General features: G+C 48.8%; 1 protein-coding gene across 1 annotated transcript; it reads left to right on the top strand.

Annotated features, from left to right (window-relative positions):
- Positions 1–10,466: 10,466 nt before the first annotated feature.
- Positions 10,467–18,619, top strand: LOC139838135 (uncharacterized). The gene is made up of 3 exons (XM_071827493.1): positions 10,467–10,887; positions 17,602–17,886; positions 17,982–18,619. Exons 1-3 carry the CDS (start codon positions 10,467–10,469, stop codon positions 18,617–18,619), a joined length of 1,344 nt encoding a protein of 447 aa, XP_071683594.1.
- The last annotated feature ends 2,282 nt before the right edge of the window (positions 18,620–20,901 follow it).

Below are 20,901 nucleotides of genomic sequence, written 5' to 3'. Positions count from 1 at the left end.
CAGACAGCAAGATGCAAGCAGATTTTGGATGCCACTAAAAGATTTGGTACACATGAGTTAGGGTTTGGAGCAATCTCACCGAAGATGATGGAACAACAGCTTGAAGGAGATAAGGATGCAGATGATCTTTACAACCTTATCGGCAAGGCCTAACGCTTGATGTAGCTTCTTCCTTCAACTTTCTCTCTTTCCATTCTCTCTTGGTTTTCTTCTCCAATGGAGTATATCCTGGATTTTTCTTTACTCTACCTAGTGGTGGTTGGATGGGAGGCTTAACATCATCCTTCCCTCATGCGCAATGTCTAAAATGACCCTTGGTCAACCCTAATGGGTAGTGATCTCTTGCACATGTTTGGGCCGCCTGAAAGGCTTCATTTAGGCCATCTCCTCATAGCCCACACTACATGAGGAGGATACCCAACACTATGTTCATGACATTCGGTTAAGATGTGTGACTGGAACATGTATATATCCGAACTGCCTGTTCTTTGCTTAGTTAGCTAAAAAAAATCTAGGATACCAATTTTTTTTTTGCGATTATCTAGGATACCAATATTGTGTGCAAGTTTTTGCGGAGGGGACCAGTCAGAAATTACCACGTGGCAACTCGTCCGTTCCATGTTCTAGAATTCGAACGTTTTTCATGGCTAGCACAAAACTAGCTGCTTGTTTCAAAAAAAAAAAAAAAAAAAAACTAGCTACTGCTGCAACGTCTGTACATTATTACCTCAAACCGATCATCTCCATGCAAGGCGCATCGAAATGAGCATATTTAGCTTTTTGAGTGGCGGTAGTTTGGTACCAGATACCGGGTTTCTCTGAAGATCGCGCACCCTTACTACCGCCTTGAGTTAACTTTCTGCCAAACTTGTGATCCTAATCATTGCGCGTATCATTCCAAAGATGTAGCTGCGCCTTATTAATCGCCGACTGCTGGGTTACCGGTATTCCTATGTGGCCGATAAGGCTTACTGTCAATTTGCTAACAAATTACTTTTGCGGAGATACTAGTCTGCAAACTGGCTTGCTTAAGATCTGGAGTAGTTCTGAATTTCTAATGACCCATAATGCGATACCACATTAGATAGCCGGAGTATTATACTGAACAAATCTGGAGCAACTTTAGTTGAGGGGATCTTGTCCGGGCTGCCTGAGAGATACATGATATCTCGTACATGCTGATGCTCCATAAGATTTCGCGACTGAAGATTGAATCATTACTTATGTGTTCGTAGTTTGATTAGCACGAGGAAAAGGCATTCAGATATGATACGTATTTTGGAAAAAGAAATACAGTAGTTATCTCGTGGAAGCTTGCCTCGTATCACTGATCAGATCGCAACCCCGGCCCGATCGACTCGTGTCATGTCGCTGCATCAGCGACGGCGTCCTGCCTGTCCTATGCGGCAGCCGGCAGGTGAAAGTTATTCGCGTTTCCGCACTCCGAGTTCGCAACAGGCAAGATCATGCACGGTTGATCGAGGTTACTGTCGCTGCCGACGCGTGGTGTGACTGTAATCGAGCCTGCGGGGGACGGAGGCCATAATCAAGCGCGGTTGGTTGCCGGCGTGTTGGCGATTTGTCAAGGCAGACGGCGGAAGTGGAAAGCACGTACAGGGGTGCGGTTTCCATAGCCATGGCGGAGCGGAAACCTGGAAACACGCACCGAAGACTAAACTGAACTGACAGTGCAACATGCATGGAGCAAGTGCATGCAGCATGGCAGTGTATTCAGAGTTGGAGAAAGCAAATGAAAGGAGGATTGATTCTTTTTTTTTTCGAATTTTATTGTCTGAATTTAACTCAGAGTTGGAGAAAGCAAATAAAAGGAGGGGACGCATGAATGTCAGAAGAGACAGAACAGTTAACAGATCATACTAATTCCCATTGCTTCACCATCAAAGTGGAGTATTTTACACATTACTAGCTACTCCGAAAACACATGAAGTTCCAATCTAGGGTTCTTCGCCCATCAACAACGTAATTGCCGGGGAAGCAGCAAACCCAGACAACTAGAGACTCAGACGAGCAGAAAGGGAAAAGAACTCTTCATCAACTTGCATACATTCCCTATACTTATAAGCATCATACTGTTAAGCTTCATGCACTAGCCACTTGAACCAAAAGTCCGAACTGATGGAACCGGCTAGGCAATCCACATATACACTTCACAACACCCCCACTCGCGTGTGACGGGAGAAGAGAAAGTCAACACGTGAAAGAAGAAGAGCACACCGAAACATCGGTGGCTAAAGAGGGGGGCAGCATCAATTTTTAGGCTTAATTGCGAAAACCATGTGAAAGTCAGGATTTGAACTTGAGACCTGGGGCTCTGATACCATGTTAAGCTTCATGCACTAGCCACTTGAACCAAAAGTCCGAACTGATGGAAACGGCTAGGTAATTCACATATACACTTCACAACACATATACACTTCACAACACATACTACACTTCTAACTAGCTTGGTCGAGAAGTTGCTGCTTCAGGTCATCAGATTATCTCCTGAAGCTGTTTCTGGCGCCCGGCACCACGAGGCTGCCGAGGGTCTTGGCTATCTGCACCTTGAGCTGGCCCCTCTTAAGCGGAGGCCTCTTCTCTTTGTTATTGGAGCTGTTGTTGCTGGGGTACCCGTACTCCATTGCTCCTCTATTTCCTTGCTTGTCTTCCTCCTCTCCGGGCTTAAGATTCTACTGGTTTGTGTTGCTGGGAAGGCGAGAGCTGGTGTTGGAATGGAGTGTGCGATCGAGGCGGAGCTTATTTGTAGCGCAAGTTCTTTAGGCACGTTCTGTTGTTAGATTGCGCGTTCTTGTTTACTTAATCCCCGTATCTACTAGGGCCCGAGAATAAGTTGCTATATTTGGAGTCATGTGGCCTTCTGATGTGAGTGGGAGCAGAGTCACTTCGCACTCTCGGCTCTCACAATCACACTCATTGAGCTGGGGTCTTCGAAGAGAACTGTTATACATATGATAAATATGTACGATTGGTACGTTAGTTGCCTTGCTAGAAGGTTGTATAGCGATGTACATGTCAGCTCCGATCACCTGGTCTACATGTTTGCCTTTGCGCTTATAATTTCATATCCAAGAGTCCTCTAACATATTTTTCAAAACAGGATTTTTTTTCTGATAATGAGCGCTTTATTAGTTATGAAAACAATTACATCTGACCTCTGCATAACTAAGATGTACACAACCGTTTAAGTAGTCTCAAAAGTCTGAAGTGGTAGCTAATACGGCGAATTACATATCAAAACATGAGCAACTGTAAAACACCTAAGAAGAAGGTGGATGCTCAATCCGTAGATTATGCTGCCACCCAACCGTGTTCTCCATCTTCTGCAGCGCAGACCATGAATGAAGCGTAGAGGTACATCTGTAGATAAGCTGCAAGAGAGAACAATTCTTATCACTAAAAAAATTGTCATTTCTACATAGCCATAGCGACCATATAATGACAAGCGCTCCCACCCTAATAAACGTTCTAAATCTGTGATCGATACCATGAAGCCAATTACCAAAGATATTGGCTACACTAGTTGGGGGATACAAATCAGAAGCTACTTTTGGATGCATGACCATATAGACCTGGCAAAACAGCATTGGAAGAACAAGTGTTTAATTGTCTCATTGTGGTGATAGAAAACACACTGTATACTCCCATACCAATTGCGTTTCACAAGATTATCTTTGGTTAGGATTACACCTCGATGCAAATACCAGCCAAAACCTTAATTTTGAGAGGCATTTTTATCTTCTAGATTTTCTTGTTTTTATCAACTGGTATTTCAGGTTGGATAATTGCATTGTACAACGAACTTACAGAGAACTTTCCACTGGACTATAAGTTTCAATAAAATTCATCGTGCCCTTCAGACATCTGAATGGATTCCAAACGTAGAAGTAAGGTATTCCATGCAATAAGTTTCGGACCGATTAAATTCCATCTGAACGTCACTGTCGGAGGTGAGGTTTCCATTACTAAAGCAGTGGTATCACTTTTGCGACGAACAATGTTGTATAACACTAGATATTGTTCAGAGAGAGGCCTATTCCTTAGCCATGTATCCTCCCAGAACCGTATCTGCGATCCATCCTTAATGTTGAAAGTACCATATCTGAAGACAAATTTCTTCATTGCCTTTAGGCCAACCCAGAAATGCGAATCTCCCGGTTTCCAATGGATCTAGGATAACGCTTTCTCGCCAATATACTTTCTTTTAACCATAGTCTGCCATACGCCATGTTCTGTGAGAAGCTTAAATAGCCACTTATCTAACAAGGACGAGTTCTTGACCTCAAGGTCATGAATAAGGATGGCAATGGGCAGGGTATGGGCAGGGTAGGGCAATACCATACCCATACCCGTATAGTCAATGGGTACAAACTTCTACCCATACCCGTATCCATGGGTATAAAACTTTACCCATATCCATACCCGGTGGGTACCCGTAGCCATTGGGTACCCGGTGGGTAGGTTAAATTGTACATAAGTCAATTAGAATTTTACATTTATCGATAACAAATTCGATTAAAAAATTTAATTATCTCAACTCAATCACAGATAGTTGAGTACATAACAATTAACATAATATAAAAATCACATTCTCATATTCTAACTCATAAGTGAACAAAAGTAGAGTGTCACATATGAATTTGACAATAAACGGGCAGGGTATGGGTATACCCGTGGGTACGAGGCTATACCCATGCCCTGCCCATGAGTTAACGGGCAAGGAATGGGAACTGCCCATGGGCATAAAAGTGTACCCATACCCTGCCCATGCGGGTACGGTACCAGCGGATACCCATACCCGTGGGTAAAATTGCCATCCTTACTCATGAACCCCTAGCCTACCCATATCTCTGGGTCGGCAGACCACTTGACCAGTCGATATTTCTTTTTTTCACTATCCCCTTGCCAAAAAAACCTCGATCTATAATAATGGAATTTGTGTAACACACCTTTTGGCATGATGAAGAAGGATATCATATACAACATGTTAGTGAGTACTGCATTAATGAGAACCAGTCTTCCTTCGAGGGATAGCATTTTACCTTTCCAACTGCTAAGTCTCTTCTGAAGTCTTTCCTTGACTAGTTTCCACTCAGCTTTAGTTAATCTCCGATAATGAATCGGGATGCCCAGATAGTTGATAGGAAACTGGCTCTGCCCACAGCCAAACAGTTCCGAATATCCAACGAATGAGTCCTAAGCTTCACCAAAGGAGAACAATTCGGTTTTATGGAAATTTATTTTTAGACCCAATAAATGTTCGAAAGCTGCCAATATTAGCTTTAAATTTCGAGCTTTTTCGATATCATGTTCCATAAATAAGATTGTATCATCTGCGTATTGAAGAATTGATAAACCCCCATCAACAAGATGTGAGATCACACCTTCAATTTGGCTATCAGATTTAGCTCGTTCGATCAAGATAGCGAGCATATCAGCCACAATGTTGAATAATAGTGGTGATAGAGGATCGCCCTAGCGTAAGCCTTTTCATGTCTGAAAGAAGCGTCCCATGTCATCATTGACACGAATCACAAAGCTTCCTCCATACACAAAATTATGGATCAACGCTCTCCACTCAGGTGAAAAACCTTTCAACCTAAATGTCTGATGAAGAAAAGACCAATTAACTTTATCATAAGCCTTCTCGAAGTCAAGTTTTAAAATTACCCCATTCATCTTTTTGGCATGCATCTCATGAACCGCCTTATGTAGAACCACAACCCCATCTAGGATATTACGTCCTTGCATGAAGGCGGTTTGAGACGGCCTGACCACATGATCAGCCACTGAATTCAGTCTAATGTGGCCACTTTCGTGAAAATCTTGAAACTTACGTTTAAGAGGCAGATGAGTCTATATTGTTGGATCCTCTCTGCCTCTTTAACTTTGGGTAACAACATAAACTCACCAAAATTTAGACGGAATAATTCTAGCTGTCTAGCGTGTAAAACACTGAACATTTCTAGAAGATCTTCTTTAATGGTATCCCAGAAAGTCTGATAAAATTCACCAGGGAAACTATCTGGACCCGGGGCTTTGTTATGTTCCATTTGGAAAACCGCTTTTTAAAACCTCCTCCTCCAAGTAAGGGGCCGCTAAAAGATCGTTCTCCTCTTGAGACACTTGGGGTATATCTGCTATTTGGGACTCGTCGAGAGAGAAGGAACTCTCTTCAGGAGGACCAAATAAGCTCTTGTAATAATTAGTAATGTAGGATTTGAGTTGTTCATGGCCTTCAATTAGACCCTCATCTTGTACTAGGGATTGAATACACTTTTTCCTCAATGGCAATCCCACGAAAATATCTCGGATTTGAATCCCCTTCCAGAATGAATTGGGCTTTAGAACGCTGGTACCATTTCAACTCTTCTTCCCGAAGAAGACCCGCTATTTGAGTATTAGATTGATTTTTCAAATCCAATTCTATGCTCGTAAGCGGTCTCACTTCGGCAACCGCTTCTAACTCATCAATGATAGTTGATAACCGAAGCTTCTCCTTTTTAATAATACCAGTTGTATGACTCACCCATCTAGAAAGGTGTTTGCGAACTGCTCGCATCTTTTTATTCCACCTTAGAACTGGATTGTTGGCATATACTGGTCTTTCCCATACATTTTTAACCATCTCGTGAAAACTTCCCGCTGTAACCATCCAAGTTCAAACTTAAATGGTTTCTTAGACAACGGTCTTGTTAAACCAATAGTTAAAAGCATGGGAGTATGGTCCGACAGTTTTTAATACGTTCTAGAGCGCACACTGATACCATCGGGTATTTATCCTCCCAACTGGTGTCCATCAGCACGCGGTCTAGTTTCTCGTATGTTGGGTCAGGTAAACTATTAGCCCATTGTACTGTCGGCCTGCCATATCCACCTCTCTCAAGTCCAAGCTATCGATGACAACATTAAACAAGAAAGGCCAATGGCTATTGAAGGGGCCTTTACTTTTCTCATGGCGGAATCTAAGCAAATTGAAATCACCCCTATGAGAATAGGGTATGGATCGTCCTTTGCAAGATTCACAAGCTCACGTAAAAAGTTCGCCTTAAAGTTATCCTGAGCCGCACCATAAACGGAGACCAGAATCCAAATGAAGTTATCAGTCCTATTTCGGATAGTGAGTTTAATATGATACTCACCATCAGAATTAGCCAATACTTCCATGGAATTTGTCCGGACTCCAATGAGCAAGCCACCGGACCTACCTCTAGGTGGGCGAGAGAACCATTCAATGTCTAATCCGCCAGATAGCCGGTTTAAGAAACTTTGAAAGTAATCACGCTTTCCCATCTCAGAAATAGCAATAAAATCTAAATTATAGTCCTTACTACAGTCGGCAATGTGAGAGTGTTTAGCCAAGTCACGAAGACCTCTGCTATTCCTATACATGCCATTCATTTAGAAACTATTTTAGATTTTGTAGCTAGACCTGTCCTATGTTTCTTCTTATTTTCAGCGGAACACTTAGAAGACCGTCGAGAGGCTTTTAGGTCATAAAATGACTCTAGCCCCGACTGTTCTAAGTCCACCTCCGAAATACCTCCTATTAGATTAGAAAGGTCTTCTTCCTCCTCTAGAGAAGATAGTCCAGCCTTCGCCGAAGCCTTTGGAATTACCGTGATGCGGTCATATTCCAAGTGCCTCAAGACATTGGCCAAAACCGAAATCTCCTCCGAAGAGCGACCAAAAGAAACGCCTATACTACCCAACGCGGAAGAAATTTTGGAATCTGAAAATCTAGTAAAAGATGTGGAGGAACTCTTCGTACCTGGCGCATCCAGGTTCTTTGCCGCCTTACGGTGCATCGCCTTCTGCATCATATCCTCGTCCGTAGCCCCCGCCCCATCCGCAACTATCGCATGACGCCCACTCCTCCTCATCTCTGGCTGGTGGACCGGAGGAGGGTGCATCGGCTGTGGACAAAGGGGAGGCAACTCCACTATAGAACCCCAAGGCATCAGCGACCGAGGTGAGGGGGAGAAGTCAATGTAGATCCTCCCTAAAATCGGTCTGAAGACACCAGCGGATGAGCACCCGGTGAAGACAGAGGTGATGACACAAGCACTCTGGGCGGCCCCATCGTCATCGTCCCCCCCCCCCCCCCGCAACAGCCGACCACCCGACCACATCGACGGGCGCCTTGAGCGACCCGTCCATCCCTCGTGGCAGTGTGGCCACGTCCTCCTGGCACCCTGGACTTCCTCGTGATGGTGAGGCAGCGTCCGCAAGGCGGTGTGGCGGCATGCTCGTTGGTGCGGCTGGCCTCCTTGGCGGCGACGCTGCACTAGCCAGGACGGCATGCACATGCTGCGAGGCTGCAACAGTAGCCGCCCCTGGCATGAGCACATCGGGCCCAGGGGTCGGGGCGGGATCCTCCGCCACCGTGGCAGCAGCTGCTGCCACCAACTCCTCCCGGACGGAAGCTGTAGCCCCTCTAGTCGGCTGCACGGACGACGCTGATGTCTCCACCCGCGTCGAAGCTGAGAGTGGTGGTGAAGAAGTCAGTGACGGAGGCGATGGAGACGAGGAAGAAGGGCACGTTCTCCCTTGCATGAAACTGCGCACCCGAGATGGAGAGGCGGGACGAGAACCCACCGTCAAGGGCAGGGGAGCAATCAATGAGGGAGACGTAGCTTGCACTCTCGCAACTATCTCCTTCCCTCTCGGGGTGGATGGAGAGTGGTTGTAGGGAGTCACCACCCTCTACACCACCGGAGCCGCATTACCTCCCGTGCAACCAACTGTCTGTGGCGCAACATCAACATCCATAGCCCCATCCTGATGGATAACTGAAGACTGCTCATGCACTAGATCACCTCCATACCCATCAGCACCATCGCCATCACCATCGCCAACCTCCCTCCAGAAGAAAGGGCGAAACCCAGGGTTTGGAACATACTGAGACGGTTGTCTATGGAAGCGCAGCCTGTACCTATTGAGTTTGAGAGAAGCCACTACCTCAAGACAAGGATTACTATCTTCATCCATGTCCTTCTGAAGAGTCTCCAAATCCCGCATACCAATCAATATACGCACAACACCCTGGCTTCTGAGGGAGACAAGCTCGACATCTAGCGTAGAACTAATGAGAGAACCAACAGCCCACAGACCATGGAAATGTCGAACTATATGTGGAACACCATCAACATGAATCCATGATGGCTCCATAACAAAGAGCGGTACAATATCCTCTCTTCTCCAAGACGTAACCGCAAATTGAGCTTGGACATTCGGCACCCCCATCTGCATATCGTCAATTCTCGCCAAGTCGTTGGCAGAAGGAATGGCGATAAGATATGTATTCGCTCCATGCGTTGACCAGGGCACATACGCGCCACCAAACTCTGAACTGCTAAAGGTGGCACCATCTCCCCTGAAATTTGCACCAACGCTGTCGGCGCCCCCGAAGGCAACAAGTGAGGCTTGTGAACCGAGTCTGGCAGATGTAAGTTCAGCATCACATCATTGCTGCACCCCACAAGATAACCAACTAGCTTGGGGAGCTTCAAAATAGGACACCGCACCATGGGATGGGCGGCATTGTCACAAACTGGACAGTAGTGTACCACCTTACAGTCCTTGGTAGCGTGAGTATTGACGGCACATTTCCAACAGCGGCCGTCCTTTTTCACCTTGGTGACCTGCACGCCAGCTGCAGGAGTAACTGTGACCAGCTGAGGGGGATCCGCCACAGTAGCCAAAGGCACTGCCGGCTGCGGCAATGTGTTCTGCAGCGTTGATGGCTGCACCACTACTACCCCATCATGTACTTCTTCTTCTTCTTCTTCTTCTTCTTCCTCTTCTTCACCACCGCTTGGGTGCCTTGTTGTTGGTTCGGAGGTGGAGGAACTGGAGCCGGGGGCTGCATAGGATACTGGTAGTACTGTCCAGGCCCTTGATGGTATTGCGATGGCCCCCCTAGCGGTCTGAAGTGGCCTTGGTAGGGGAGCTGCTGCTGCAACAGAGGCCGGTACTGCACCAGCGGTTGAAATCCCTGCGGCTGCATGGGCGGCATGGGGGCCCCTTGCGGACACCCTTGGAAGCCACGCAGCCCCATGTACTGCTCCTGCGTGGAAGATGCTAGGGGCAGTCGTGGAGCAGCAGCTGCCGAGGTCATCGAGGCAGCCGAGGTTGGAGGCGGCCGGGGCGGGACGCCCGCCATGGGCGGTGGATGCGTACGCGGCGACCCGCGCACTATGGCGGCGAAGGAAGGCCGCGACGCATCGGTTGTGGGAGTCGGCGGAGACGGGGACGTAGATGCAGGCGATGACGCGGGGCTGGCGGCAGACGAGGTGGAGGCGACGAGAGTCAAGGACGAAGAGGGCACGTCGATCACGGGACGACGATCGAATCGGGTAGACGCGAGGTTGTTTTGGAAGGCCATAATTGCCTTGCCCAACTCTGCCCACCGCCATTTTGGCCCACCAATCACGTCCCCTGGAATCATGCCAACTTCCTTCGCCTCCGATCGCGATGGAGACGACGGTGCCGCCCCTGTCTTCCCCGCGGACAAAGTCACCATCCGGGAATTGGGCTGTTTCACCGCCGACAAGAACTTGCCGAAGATGGGCATCGACGTGATGCGATGGCGAGGAAGAGGCCCCATCCACGGGTTCATCCGTGGCATCCTGGACACTCGTAGCCCAACCAGCGACGAGGACGCCGCCCTAGGTGCGCTGCCGCCGACCTTCGGTGGTGGCGACACCGACCTTGCACGATCCAGAGATCTGCATAGAGAAGAAAAACCACTCACCTTTGTCGACATAGACCGAGCCCGTGCCCTAAACTCCACCGTCGGGAACTCAATTTTCGTCCAGAAGTCTTCTGCCACCTCCGCGCTCGACATCTCCGGCGAGCACGCGATCGGTGACACCTCGGGATCGATCCCAATCCCTAGCCATGCGACCTCCTCTGCCACCTCTCGCGTAGCCTCAACCGTCTCCTCCTCGTCCTACAGGAAGACGAGCCGCGATCCACCGACTCGCCGCTCCGGCGAGGCAGTCACCGGCGCAGGAACAGCCGGAGTTGGCAGCGCGGTGGGCGCTACAGCCACCCGGTCTCTCTCCGTCATTTCCGAACTTCAACTACTTCGTTCTCCTACTTTTCATTTGATTTCCACCCATACACGTATCATTCATTTCCTGGTTATAGGTTCTAGGAAACATATTAATATCAAAAGATACCAATTACACCCCTCTGCAACAACGCAACACCCTAATGACAGTACGTATATACATAGCCAAAAAAGAGAAAAGAAAACTAAGAAACAAAAAGTCCCGCTACAGTATCCTAGGTCTGGCAACAACAATACATCTACCACTAAGACAACACCAAGACAACACCTGAAATATAGGCTCTCCAAAAGCGACGTCTCCAAGAAGGGAACAGTGCACCCGATCAAAGATCTTAGGTTTTCACCTTGAAGATAGTCATCACTCTCAAAACAATGCCTCCAACAAGGTCATTACCAGACATAACCAGTTAAGGCCAGACCTTGGGTTTTCACCCTGAAAGGTAGGACTCTGAACTTCACATGTGTTACCGCCTCCACTTTCATACCACTGTTGCGAAGCCAGGACCACCAAGCAAGTTCCTCAACATCGCGAAGACTTGAACCTCCCGTAGCTAGTCCTCCAATCAGGCCTTCATGATATTCTCTTCTTCTGACTTCACCATGGACCAAAATATCACTTGATGTCAACACAGAACAGAGATTCACGCCGCTCCCTCCAGAACCAAACGGTTGGAATTAAAACATGGGTGCGTGCGACCGAATACCACCCGATCTGCAAACTCCAGGCAAAAGATGCACTGTTCCATTTGCTGTTGGAGCCTTCCAGAACTCATCACTCCGGCTAGATGAAGAAGCACCGACATCCGGAAGGTCTTCATCTTCGCAAAAGAAGAACCCCAGGACAACCACCAAAAAAAGGCGAAACGGCCGGCCCCCACGCCACCGCCATGGCTGGGAACCGCGGTCCATCTTCCTCCTCCAACCCAGCCGGTGAAGCAGCCTCCAACCTCAAGGCGCGAAGGCCCAGATCAGAACCGGGTGGTCCAGATCGAACCCAGCCCTTCTCCTCCTCCTCCCACGCCAGAAGCCATCAGGAGAGCGGCTACGCATGCCCACGACGTGGAGACGGCTGACTATATATAATTGCTGATTTGATTAGTTGTCGCCAGTGATTAGCTGGTTTGCTAGATATTTTAGTATTATTTCCAATACTATACAATAAGCATCAACTTCGGGACACATATCAAATTCCATTGTAATGTTTGGTGGACTACAAAGACTATGATATATTTATTATTTATGGTGTATATTGTGGGCCCCAGAAAGAGGTGGCGCAAATACTATGGGTGAAGAGTGCCCTGGATGGAGTTGGGGAAGATGAAGGTCCTCGGAGAGGATGGTAAAATTGTGGATTATGCAAGCTTTGCAATCAATGCCAAGAGACGGCTCCCCACCTTCTATTAAACTGCCGCTTCTCACATCGGGTTTGGTCCAATTTAAACACCCGCTAGGCCTAACCATTGATCCAATAAATTGGCATGGCATTCACACCATAAAGATTTGGTGGACCGAGGTAATACACAAGAGAGGAGAGACAAGGAAAGCCATAGTTTCGCTTGCAATGCTTATCGCTTGGGAAATTTGGAAGGAGAGAAATGCTCGTATTTTTCGGAGCAACGTCCCTGACCGTTGACATGCTAGTCTCGAGAATTAAAGAAGAGTCGGCATTGTGCTGCCTTGCCGACGACAAAGCTTTAACTAACGCAATGCCAAGAGTAGTCTTTTAATTTTTGGTGGCCAAGACTAGGCTTGTAAAACTTCTTCTTATTCAATGAAAATGGTAAATCTTTTGCGTTGATTCAAAAGAAAGAGAGAGAAGAGTGTTGCAGTGTGTTGATTTTTTCCATGTTCTCACCGAGTGATTTACTACTAGAGATTGTGATTTAATATCCATTTACTAAGTACCCAGTCCTGGTACGATATATTGAGGGGGGATTGTTGAATTCTTATTATAGGGCAGCGTCTATGGATCATTTTTGTGCAACATCATTTTTCGGATGAACATGCATCACATTGAAGGTGAAAGATTAGTGGCCACTGTAGGTGCCGAATGATCTGCGAGCTTACTATTGTGAGTATGTGACTGATGATGATGAGGTGTTCCCTAGCGGTTGGCTTGGTTGATTATATTCACCGCATGTTAATATCCACACTATACTTTATTAATATAAATGGAAAACCTAATGTATTTTTGAAAATAAAAAGTGAATATATGTGGGATTAATAAATACTGCACGTGCTTGATTACTAGTTTCCCAGAATATCAGAAAACAGGCGACGATTTCCAGGTCAAGCACAAAAGCATGGTACAAATCTCTAGCTAATTTTGCATCCGAAGTTATTTTGGTTCAAACTCTACTCAAGGAGTTGGGAGTTGCACATTCATAAACTGCATGTTTATGGTGTGATAATCTTGGGCAACATACTTGTCAACTAATCATGTAGAACTAAACATATAGAAGTTGATTATCGCTTTGTACAAGAGCATGTTGGTAGTAGCTATTTGTCGTTGCCTAATCGACGGTACCTCGGAGGAGGGATCCTCACGAGGGGGAGAAGAAGTAGGGGCCATAGGGCGGAGTGCACACGGGACGGTGGTACGCGAGTTACCCAGCTTCGGAACACCTGCACGATGACAGGGCCTACTGCTGCTTGTCTGGAATTATCTGGGCGCTTTCGCGTTGTTACAATGAGTTGTGGTTGTGCCTCTAGGGCTCCCGGGATCCGGCTTATAAAGGCGCACGGATCTAGGGTTTACATGGAGAGTCCTAGCCGGATTACAGATAGCCTAGCTACGGTACAATATCTTGCCGTGCACGTCACGGATCCGCCTTCCATACACGTCGTACTGGATCCGGGTTCCTCATGGGCCTCCCTGGATCCGGGTCACTCCTAGGTCGGTACGGATCCGGCCTGCTGATCCTGGGCTGGACTTCTTCCTTCATGATCAACAGCAACTGGGCCGCCCGATGGGCCACATGCCTCATCACCATCTGTGGGCCACCCGGGCTTGCCGGATCTAGGCACTGTCGATGGTACACCCATGAAGTATACCCACAACAGTAGCCCCCAGAGTTCTCCGAGTTTCCCCTGCAGTTTCCGTCTTGCTGGTCCATCATGATCTCCGGCAAACGTTGGTAACGCGGAGAAACTTGAAGAGCTCCAACTTTGCATTTTCTTCTTTTTCCAACTTATAGCCGGAAAATGCTCCCATCCCGAGGGACTTCATCCATCGACGTTCCAAAGAACATTTCCGGGTTACTCCCTGCTTGAACGAAAGCCAATCTTATCTTCACAGAATCACCCGGAATCTTAAAAGACTCTAACGGTTTCGGAAATCCTTCATCTTCAGATCATGCTTAACAACGGAAGTTCCGTATTTCCCGCGCACAACTTCCTCATTTCCCGCGCTAAAGTTTCGCAGATGCAAATCTTCAGCCGGAATTTTCGGGAGTGCATGGTTAAGTTACCTCCACGTCGTTTTACCGCATTTGACCTAAACACGTGTCATCCATCCAACGGCGCGACCGTTCAGTTTCCACCGTTGGATCCGGATCCCGAATCTCCGAGCGCGGCCTATAAATACCCCGCGGCCCGGTAAAAATTCATTCTTTCACCCCCTCTCACCACATCGTCTTCCTCCTCGCGCCGCGCCGCCCGCCAGATCTTGATTCCGGCGAACTTCGCCCCGGTGAACTTCGAGTGCCGCCGAACCAAGGCTTCCCTCGCTCCAAGATTCTCACGTTTGAACGGGAAACTCGCTCCGCCGCCGATTCGTGGTCACGCGGGCCGATTTCCTTCAAGTTCGGCGACCTCATCTTCCGCCGGAGCTCCGTCGCGCCACCGCGCCATTAGCGGTAAGTACGCCGGACTTGTAGAAGACAACCTAGTGTAGAAGATAGGCTTAGTGATCCGGGTACTCAGACACTTTGTATGGGTGCAGCCGGAAGCATGCCACTCGAATCGTCACTTTGCACTGGTAGCTCTTCGAGTAGCCCGGATCCCAACCAAATAGAACCCATATGCCCGGATCCTATATCATTCCCTGCCACCGTATGTTTCCGACATCAGACTAGCTCAACCTTTTTCCGCATCTTCCAAAGACCGCTCCAAGCCGGATCCCTACCCTCCAAGAGCTCCAAGAAGAACTCGAGGGACAAGCTCGGATGGCAGCAAAGGTGCAGGAGGCGGAAAACAAGAGGGCGTCCAAGGCCCGGATCCGTGAAGGAGAACGAGGTCAATGGTGGCCTTGCGCAACCACCGACGTGGAGCTTAGAGAGCTCCAGAACGAGGGAATGATCTCCACACACTGGAGTTTCGTTCGTGACTCCGACGCCCCCAAGCCAGAAGCCGGAGAAGTTGTCATGACCAAGGCTTGGGTGGAACGCGGACTTTCACTCCCTTGTTCGAAATTTTTCCTCTCCATCCTCAACACCTACGGGCTCCAGCCCCACAACATTTGCCCCAATTCATACCTTCTCTTGTCCAACTTCGTGACTCTCTGCGAAGGACATCTTGGGATCCGGCCAGATGTCAAGTTGTGGCAATTCTTTTTCCGAGTGAAGAAAGAAACTAAGGACAAAGCAATGGTGAACTGCGGAAGCATGACGTTTATGCTCCGCCCTAATCGTATGTATCCTCCCCATGATTCACACGAGTCCGTCCGGTGCTTGGAACGCCGGATGGTTCTACGAGAAGAATGCTCCTGTTCCGGATGTCCACGAAGGCCTTCCCCAGTTCGTCAACGAACCTCCGGAAGAACTTGCAAGCTGGAGCTTCGTCCCTCCACTCGCCCTGACTCCAACCTTGGAGAAAGCTGCGCGGAGAATCTCCTGGCTAGTCCACGACGGACTTACCGGAGCCCAGCTTACACTTAGCTAGTTTACCCGGAGAATCCAGCCCCTTCGCTACAACGCGCGGTTGATGTGCGCTTACACCGGGGCGGATGATCTTCTCCGGGTTACCCGCCATGAGCGTCCGGCCGACTCTCCGAAAAGAAGAGTCAAGACGCAGCTGAAGATTCCGACGTGCCTACATGCACAGTATCTGTTCAAGGATATCTACACGAACGATCAGTGTCCTCCGGTAAGCTTCGTTCTTTCCGTTGCTTCAAACTTCACAAGGATAACTCTAACTTCTGTTCATTTTCCTTCCAGCTCAATACTTTGGCGGAGGACAACTTCCGCACCATCATTCGCGTCCCCGTCACCAGCGACACGGCGGAGGAGGCTCCGGAAGACGACGAGGAGGAAGAGGACCAGGCACCCCGCAAGGCGGCCCCTCGACCTACAAAGCGTCCCCGCGCCAAGGCTTCCGGCTCTGAAGCCGGAGCTAGCGGCGAGGCCTCCGCCAAGAAGCCAAAGACGACGAAACCACCTCCGCTTGACTCAAGGAAGGCGGAGCGTGCGCGTCTACGGATGCTCTCGACGGCTGGCCAGGGCACACGCCCCATCATTCCCGGCGCCCCGTGAGTTTCCGAGCATGATGCGATTTTTACTTAGCGAAATTATTTCTTGTCTAAACCCTTTCACTTGTTTGCAGGAATCCGAAAACCGCTGCCACGCGGACCACCAGCCAGAGCCCATCACGAAGTACATGAAGAAATCTCCGGCTGTTGGTCCCTCTACTCCAGTTCCACCCAGCGCTTCCCACCCAACTCCTCAACCGTCGCCTCCTCAGGCTGACCCATCTCCCCCGCCTGCCGCAAACACTCCACCGGAGATAATTCCGGTTAGCAGCGGGCACGTGGAGGAAGAAGATCCCAAGGCCAAAAGCCCTGCCCAAGAAGAGGCGGAAACACAAGGCCAAGGAGATGCGGAAGTCACTTCCGAGAAGGCCGGAGAGGGCGCCGGCGACATAGTCGTTTTCCGAAGAACTTCGGAGATCCGGCGGACACCACTTCCACCCCCAAGGCGTATGCCACCAAGTTTTTTAACAAGCTGATCGAGGCGGAGAAGTGGGAACTTGAACAAGACCTGCTCAACGCCATGCTGAACAACGCACAGGGTAGCCGGATTCCAGGACATCGGAGATCCAGGACTTCAAGAAAAACATTGGCCAGTTCTGCGATCAACTTATCTGCAAGCAAAAGGTACTCCCCAGTAGCCCCCAAGCATGTAGGCGGAAACTCAAAAAGTAGTTAGCGCTTAAATGCTTAGAGAAAAATTACTTCCGGGAAAGTTTTTTAGAATGGACCAGTAGCCCCCAAGCATTATGGCGGAAAAGTTCCGGCAATGATGCTTTAAAAGAAACCACCGCTACAAGCGGAATTTTTACTCCTGCACCGTTTAAATTTTACAGAACAGCAGGCGCTGCACTACGAGCTGCACAAGAACATTGCCCTGCAGCGCCGCGTTACTCTGAGTCAGGCGGAAAATATCCGGACCCTGAAGGATGAGAATGTGGAACTGGCTAAACAACTGGCGGACGCCCAAGGTTGGTTTCCGCCTTCATTGTTATTAACCAAATTCCGACTTCAAATTTGCTGTTAACGTATATTATTATAGGCGCATCCTCCTCCCTTGCAACAGCTTCGACTGAACTTGAGAACCTGCGCTCCCCGTACCAAGAATTGGAGACGAAGCTAAAGGAGGCGGAACTTAAGAGGGAGCAGGCCGAAAAGCAGCTGGCGGAGAAAAACTCCGAGCATATCAGGGAGAAGGGCGAGCTGGAGCTGAAAAAGAATGCTGACAGCGAGACCATCAGGAAGCAGCAAAAAGAGCTCAACGGACTCCGGAAATTTATGGAGACAGCGGAGCAGCACTGGGACTTGCTCAATGAGAACATCTTGGGTATGATATCGGAACCTTGTCAAGATATTTGCTCCGATTCTTTTTTACTTTGCGCTCAAATTGCATGCTTATATCCTGATTATCTTTTTATGTAGAGCCGCTTGGGTACCCGGAACAGCGCCGGAATTTGTTCCCACGAGACGATCTTCTGCAACTCGCGGGTGATGACTGCAAGGATCTCATCTCCGCCTCCCGCAAAATATGCCATAACTTGAACATCAAAAGGAGCCGCACTTGTGACGTGCGCAAGCTTATTGGTAAGATGGACGTTCTGCCGGAGCTGGTGACTGATCTACAAGCATCTTCAGCCCGAGGCGCAGCTGCAATGGCCTTGACCATGTGCCTAGCACATACTCCGGGTCTTGATCTTGATGAAGTGACCACGGGCGTTCCTCCGGATGCGGACGTCGGCGAGCTGCTGGATGCAGTGAGCGGCTACGACACCCGCATCGCGCGCAGGATCCGGCACGAGGAATTCTACGACAAGGTCGTCCTCGCTGCTGACGAGCCCTTAGAAGCGGAACTTTTGAAGGATCTCGACGCCCAGGCGCGACCTGCGGAATCCGGAGCCGAGTTTACCTGGACCAGCTCCAAGGATGCGCCCCAAGAAGAACCCAAGACCAGCACTGCTGCTTCCGAAGAAAAGGAAAGTGAAGAAGACGTATCTTCTCCGGCCGAAGGCGCCAAGGAACAAGATCCAGAGGACAAGACTTCTCCGGCTAAGGGGGAGTGAGAACTTTTATTCCCGGGAAAAGCAATGCATCATTTTGGCCCCAGCGAGGGTTTGTAATAAGACTTTAAATTCTTAAGTAGCTAGGAACGAAACAATTATGCATGGGGCGGAAACACTTATCCTGCTATCCGTTAAATATTATGTGCATGTTTCGTTTTATGTCGGAAAGCAAGTGCTGACTTCGTTATTTTCCGGCTTGCTCGCTTGACCTTCCACGAGCCGGAAAACCTTAGCCGGAAACGCTCGCCGGCGTACGAAGCCCAATGGCAGTCCGTCCATAACCGCGGAAACAAGCCCCCAGGCATAGGTGCCGGAAATCGCTACTAGGAATCCACGAGTTCGCAACAGATAACAACTTAATCAGAAAACTTAAGCTTACGTCCTAAAGGACGATTTTGAAAATCACAACTTTCATACACGCCTAGGCGGAAAAAATCTAGCTCTGCGGTTTTAGTTGGAAAAAACATACACGATCTAAAATGAACAAGTAAAGGAGGTAAAAGACTCGAAGAGTGAACCAGAAGCTTTATTTCATTGATCATGTATAACTATTACAGAGTTTAGAACTCGGAAAATATATGCTAAGTGTAGAAAGGACGTAGCTGTGCGATATTCCAAGGGCGATCTGTTTCATCATAGATGTCATCCGATCCTCACGCTATGCGTTTCCGGTGCCGATTAGCAGGTCTATCCCTTAACTCGCGGAAATCAACAAGGTAGTACGACCCGTTATGAAGCACTTTGCTAACGACGAAGGGTCCTTCCCATGGAGATTGCAGCTTATGGTCTTTCACCTGTCGAAGGCGGAGGACCAGGTCTCCTGCCATAAAGGAGCGTTTCCGGACTCGACGACTGTGATAACGTCGGAGCTTTTGCTGGTAGATGGCGGATCTCTGGTCTGCTAAGTTCCGAGCTTCTTCGATCAGGTCCACAGATAGCTGTCTGGCCTCGTCAGCTGTTTCTTCATTGTAGGCGGAAACTCGCGGTGAATCGTGGATGATGTCGGAGGGAAGCACGGCTTCGGATCCGTATACCAGGAAAAAAGGGGTAAACCCTGTTGATCTGTTAGGGGTAGTTCGTAAACTCCACAGAACAGCTTCCAACTCATCAGCCCAAGCTCCAGCTGCTCGTCGCAGCGGTCCTTCAAGGCGTGGTTTAATTCCTGATAATATTAGGCCGTTAGCCCTTTCAACCTGACCATTGGACTGTGGATGAGCCACAGATGCGAGGTCCAGTCGTATCCCCATTGTTTCACAATAATCTCTCAATTCTCCTTGAGCGAAGTTCGTGCCATTATCTGTGATTATGCTGTGTGGGATGCCGAATCTCATCACGAGGCTGCAGACGAATTTTAGTGCCGTAGCACCGTCGGCTTTTCTCACTGGCTTAGCCTCGATCCATTTGCTGAACTTGTCAACAGCGACCAGGAGGTACTCAAAACCGCCAGGAGATGATCTTTTTAACTTACCAACCATATCGAGCCCCCAGACCGCAAATGGCCAGGTGATAGGTATGGTCTTCAGCTCTTGGGCTGGAGCGTTTGGTTGAGTAGCGTAGTACTGACAACCTCGGCAGGTCTTGACTATTTTATCAGCGTCTTCTTTAGCTGTAAGCCAATAGAAACCTAACCGAAAAGCTTTTGCAACGAGTGATCTGGGAGCGGCGTGATGCCCGCAATCCCCTGCGTGGATCTCTCTGAGGATTTCAATGCCATCTTGATTGGAGACGCATTTAAGAAATACCCCTGCTGCACTTCGTTTGTAGAGCTGTCCATCAACTATTGTGTAGGTTCTTGCTCGTCTGATGATCTGTCGTGCGAGGACCTCGTCCTCTGGCAACTTCTGATCGATGAGGTAGTCCAGGAAAGGCTGGGTCCAAGCCGGAATGATGGCCATCACTTCCCTAGCCGGAGACACTGCCACCTCTGGGTTTTCCGGGGAGATGCTCCAGGAAAATGCCAGGCGGAATTGGTTTCCTGCCGGATCCGAGCTTGGATAGCATGTCTGCCGCTGTGTTGTCGTCTCTTCTGACGTACTTGACTTCGTATCCGAGGAAGCACTTGGCGAGCTCGTCAACTTCGTCTCTGTAGGCCGCCATGACGGAATTTCTGGCGTTCCAGGTTCCGGCTACTTGCTGTGCCACCAGGTCGGAATCTCCACAGCATATGATGTGCTTGATCCCCATTTCCTTAGCGATGCGCAGACCGTGCAGTAGAGCCTCATATTCCGCCATGTTGTTTGTAGCTTCGAAGTGGATCTGCAAAACATACTGCAGTTCTTCTC

The sequence above is a fragment of the Lolium perenne genome, chromosome 3 (assembly GCF_019359855.2).
Source record: "Lolium perenne isolate Kyuss_39 chromosome 3, Kyuss_2.0, whole genome shotgun sequence".
Taxonomy (NCBI): domain Eukaryota; kingdom Viridiplantae; phylum Streptophyta; class Magnoliopsida; order Poales; family Poaceae; genus Lolium; species Lolium perenne.
This window is presented reverse-complemented; position numbering and strand designations above follow the sequence as displayed.

Coding starts and splice junctions, on each gene's coding strand:
- LOC139838135 (XM_071827493.1), top strand. CDS start 10,467: ATGCCAACTTCCTTCGCCTCCGATCGCGATGGAGACGACGGTGCCGCC. Junction 10,888..17,601: donor CTCCGGCGAGCACGCGATCG/GTGACACCTCGG, acceptor ATATTATTATAG/GCGCATCCTCCTCCCTTGCA. Junction 17,887..17,981: donor GCTCAATGAGAACATCTTGG/GTATGATATCGG, acceptor CTTTTTATGTAG/AGCCGCTTGGGTACCCGGAA.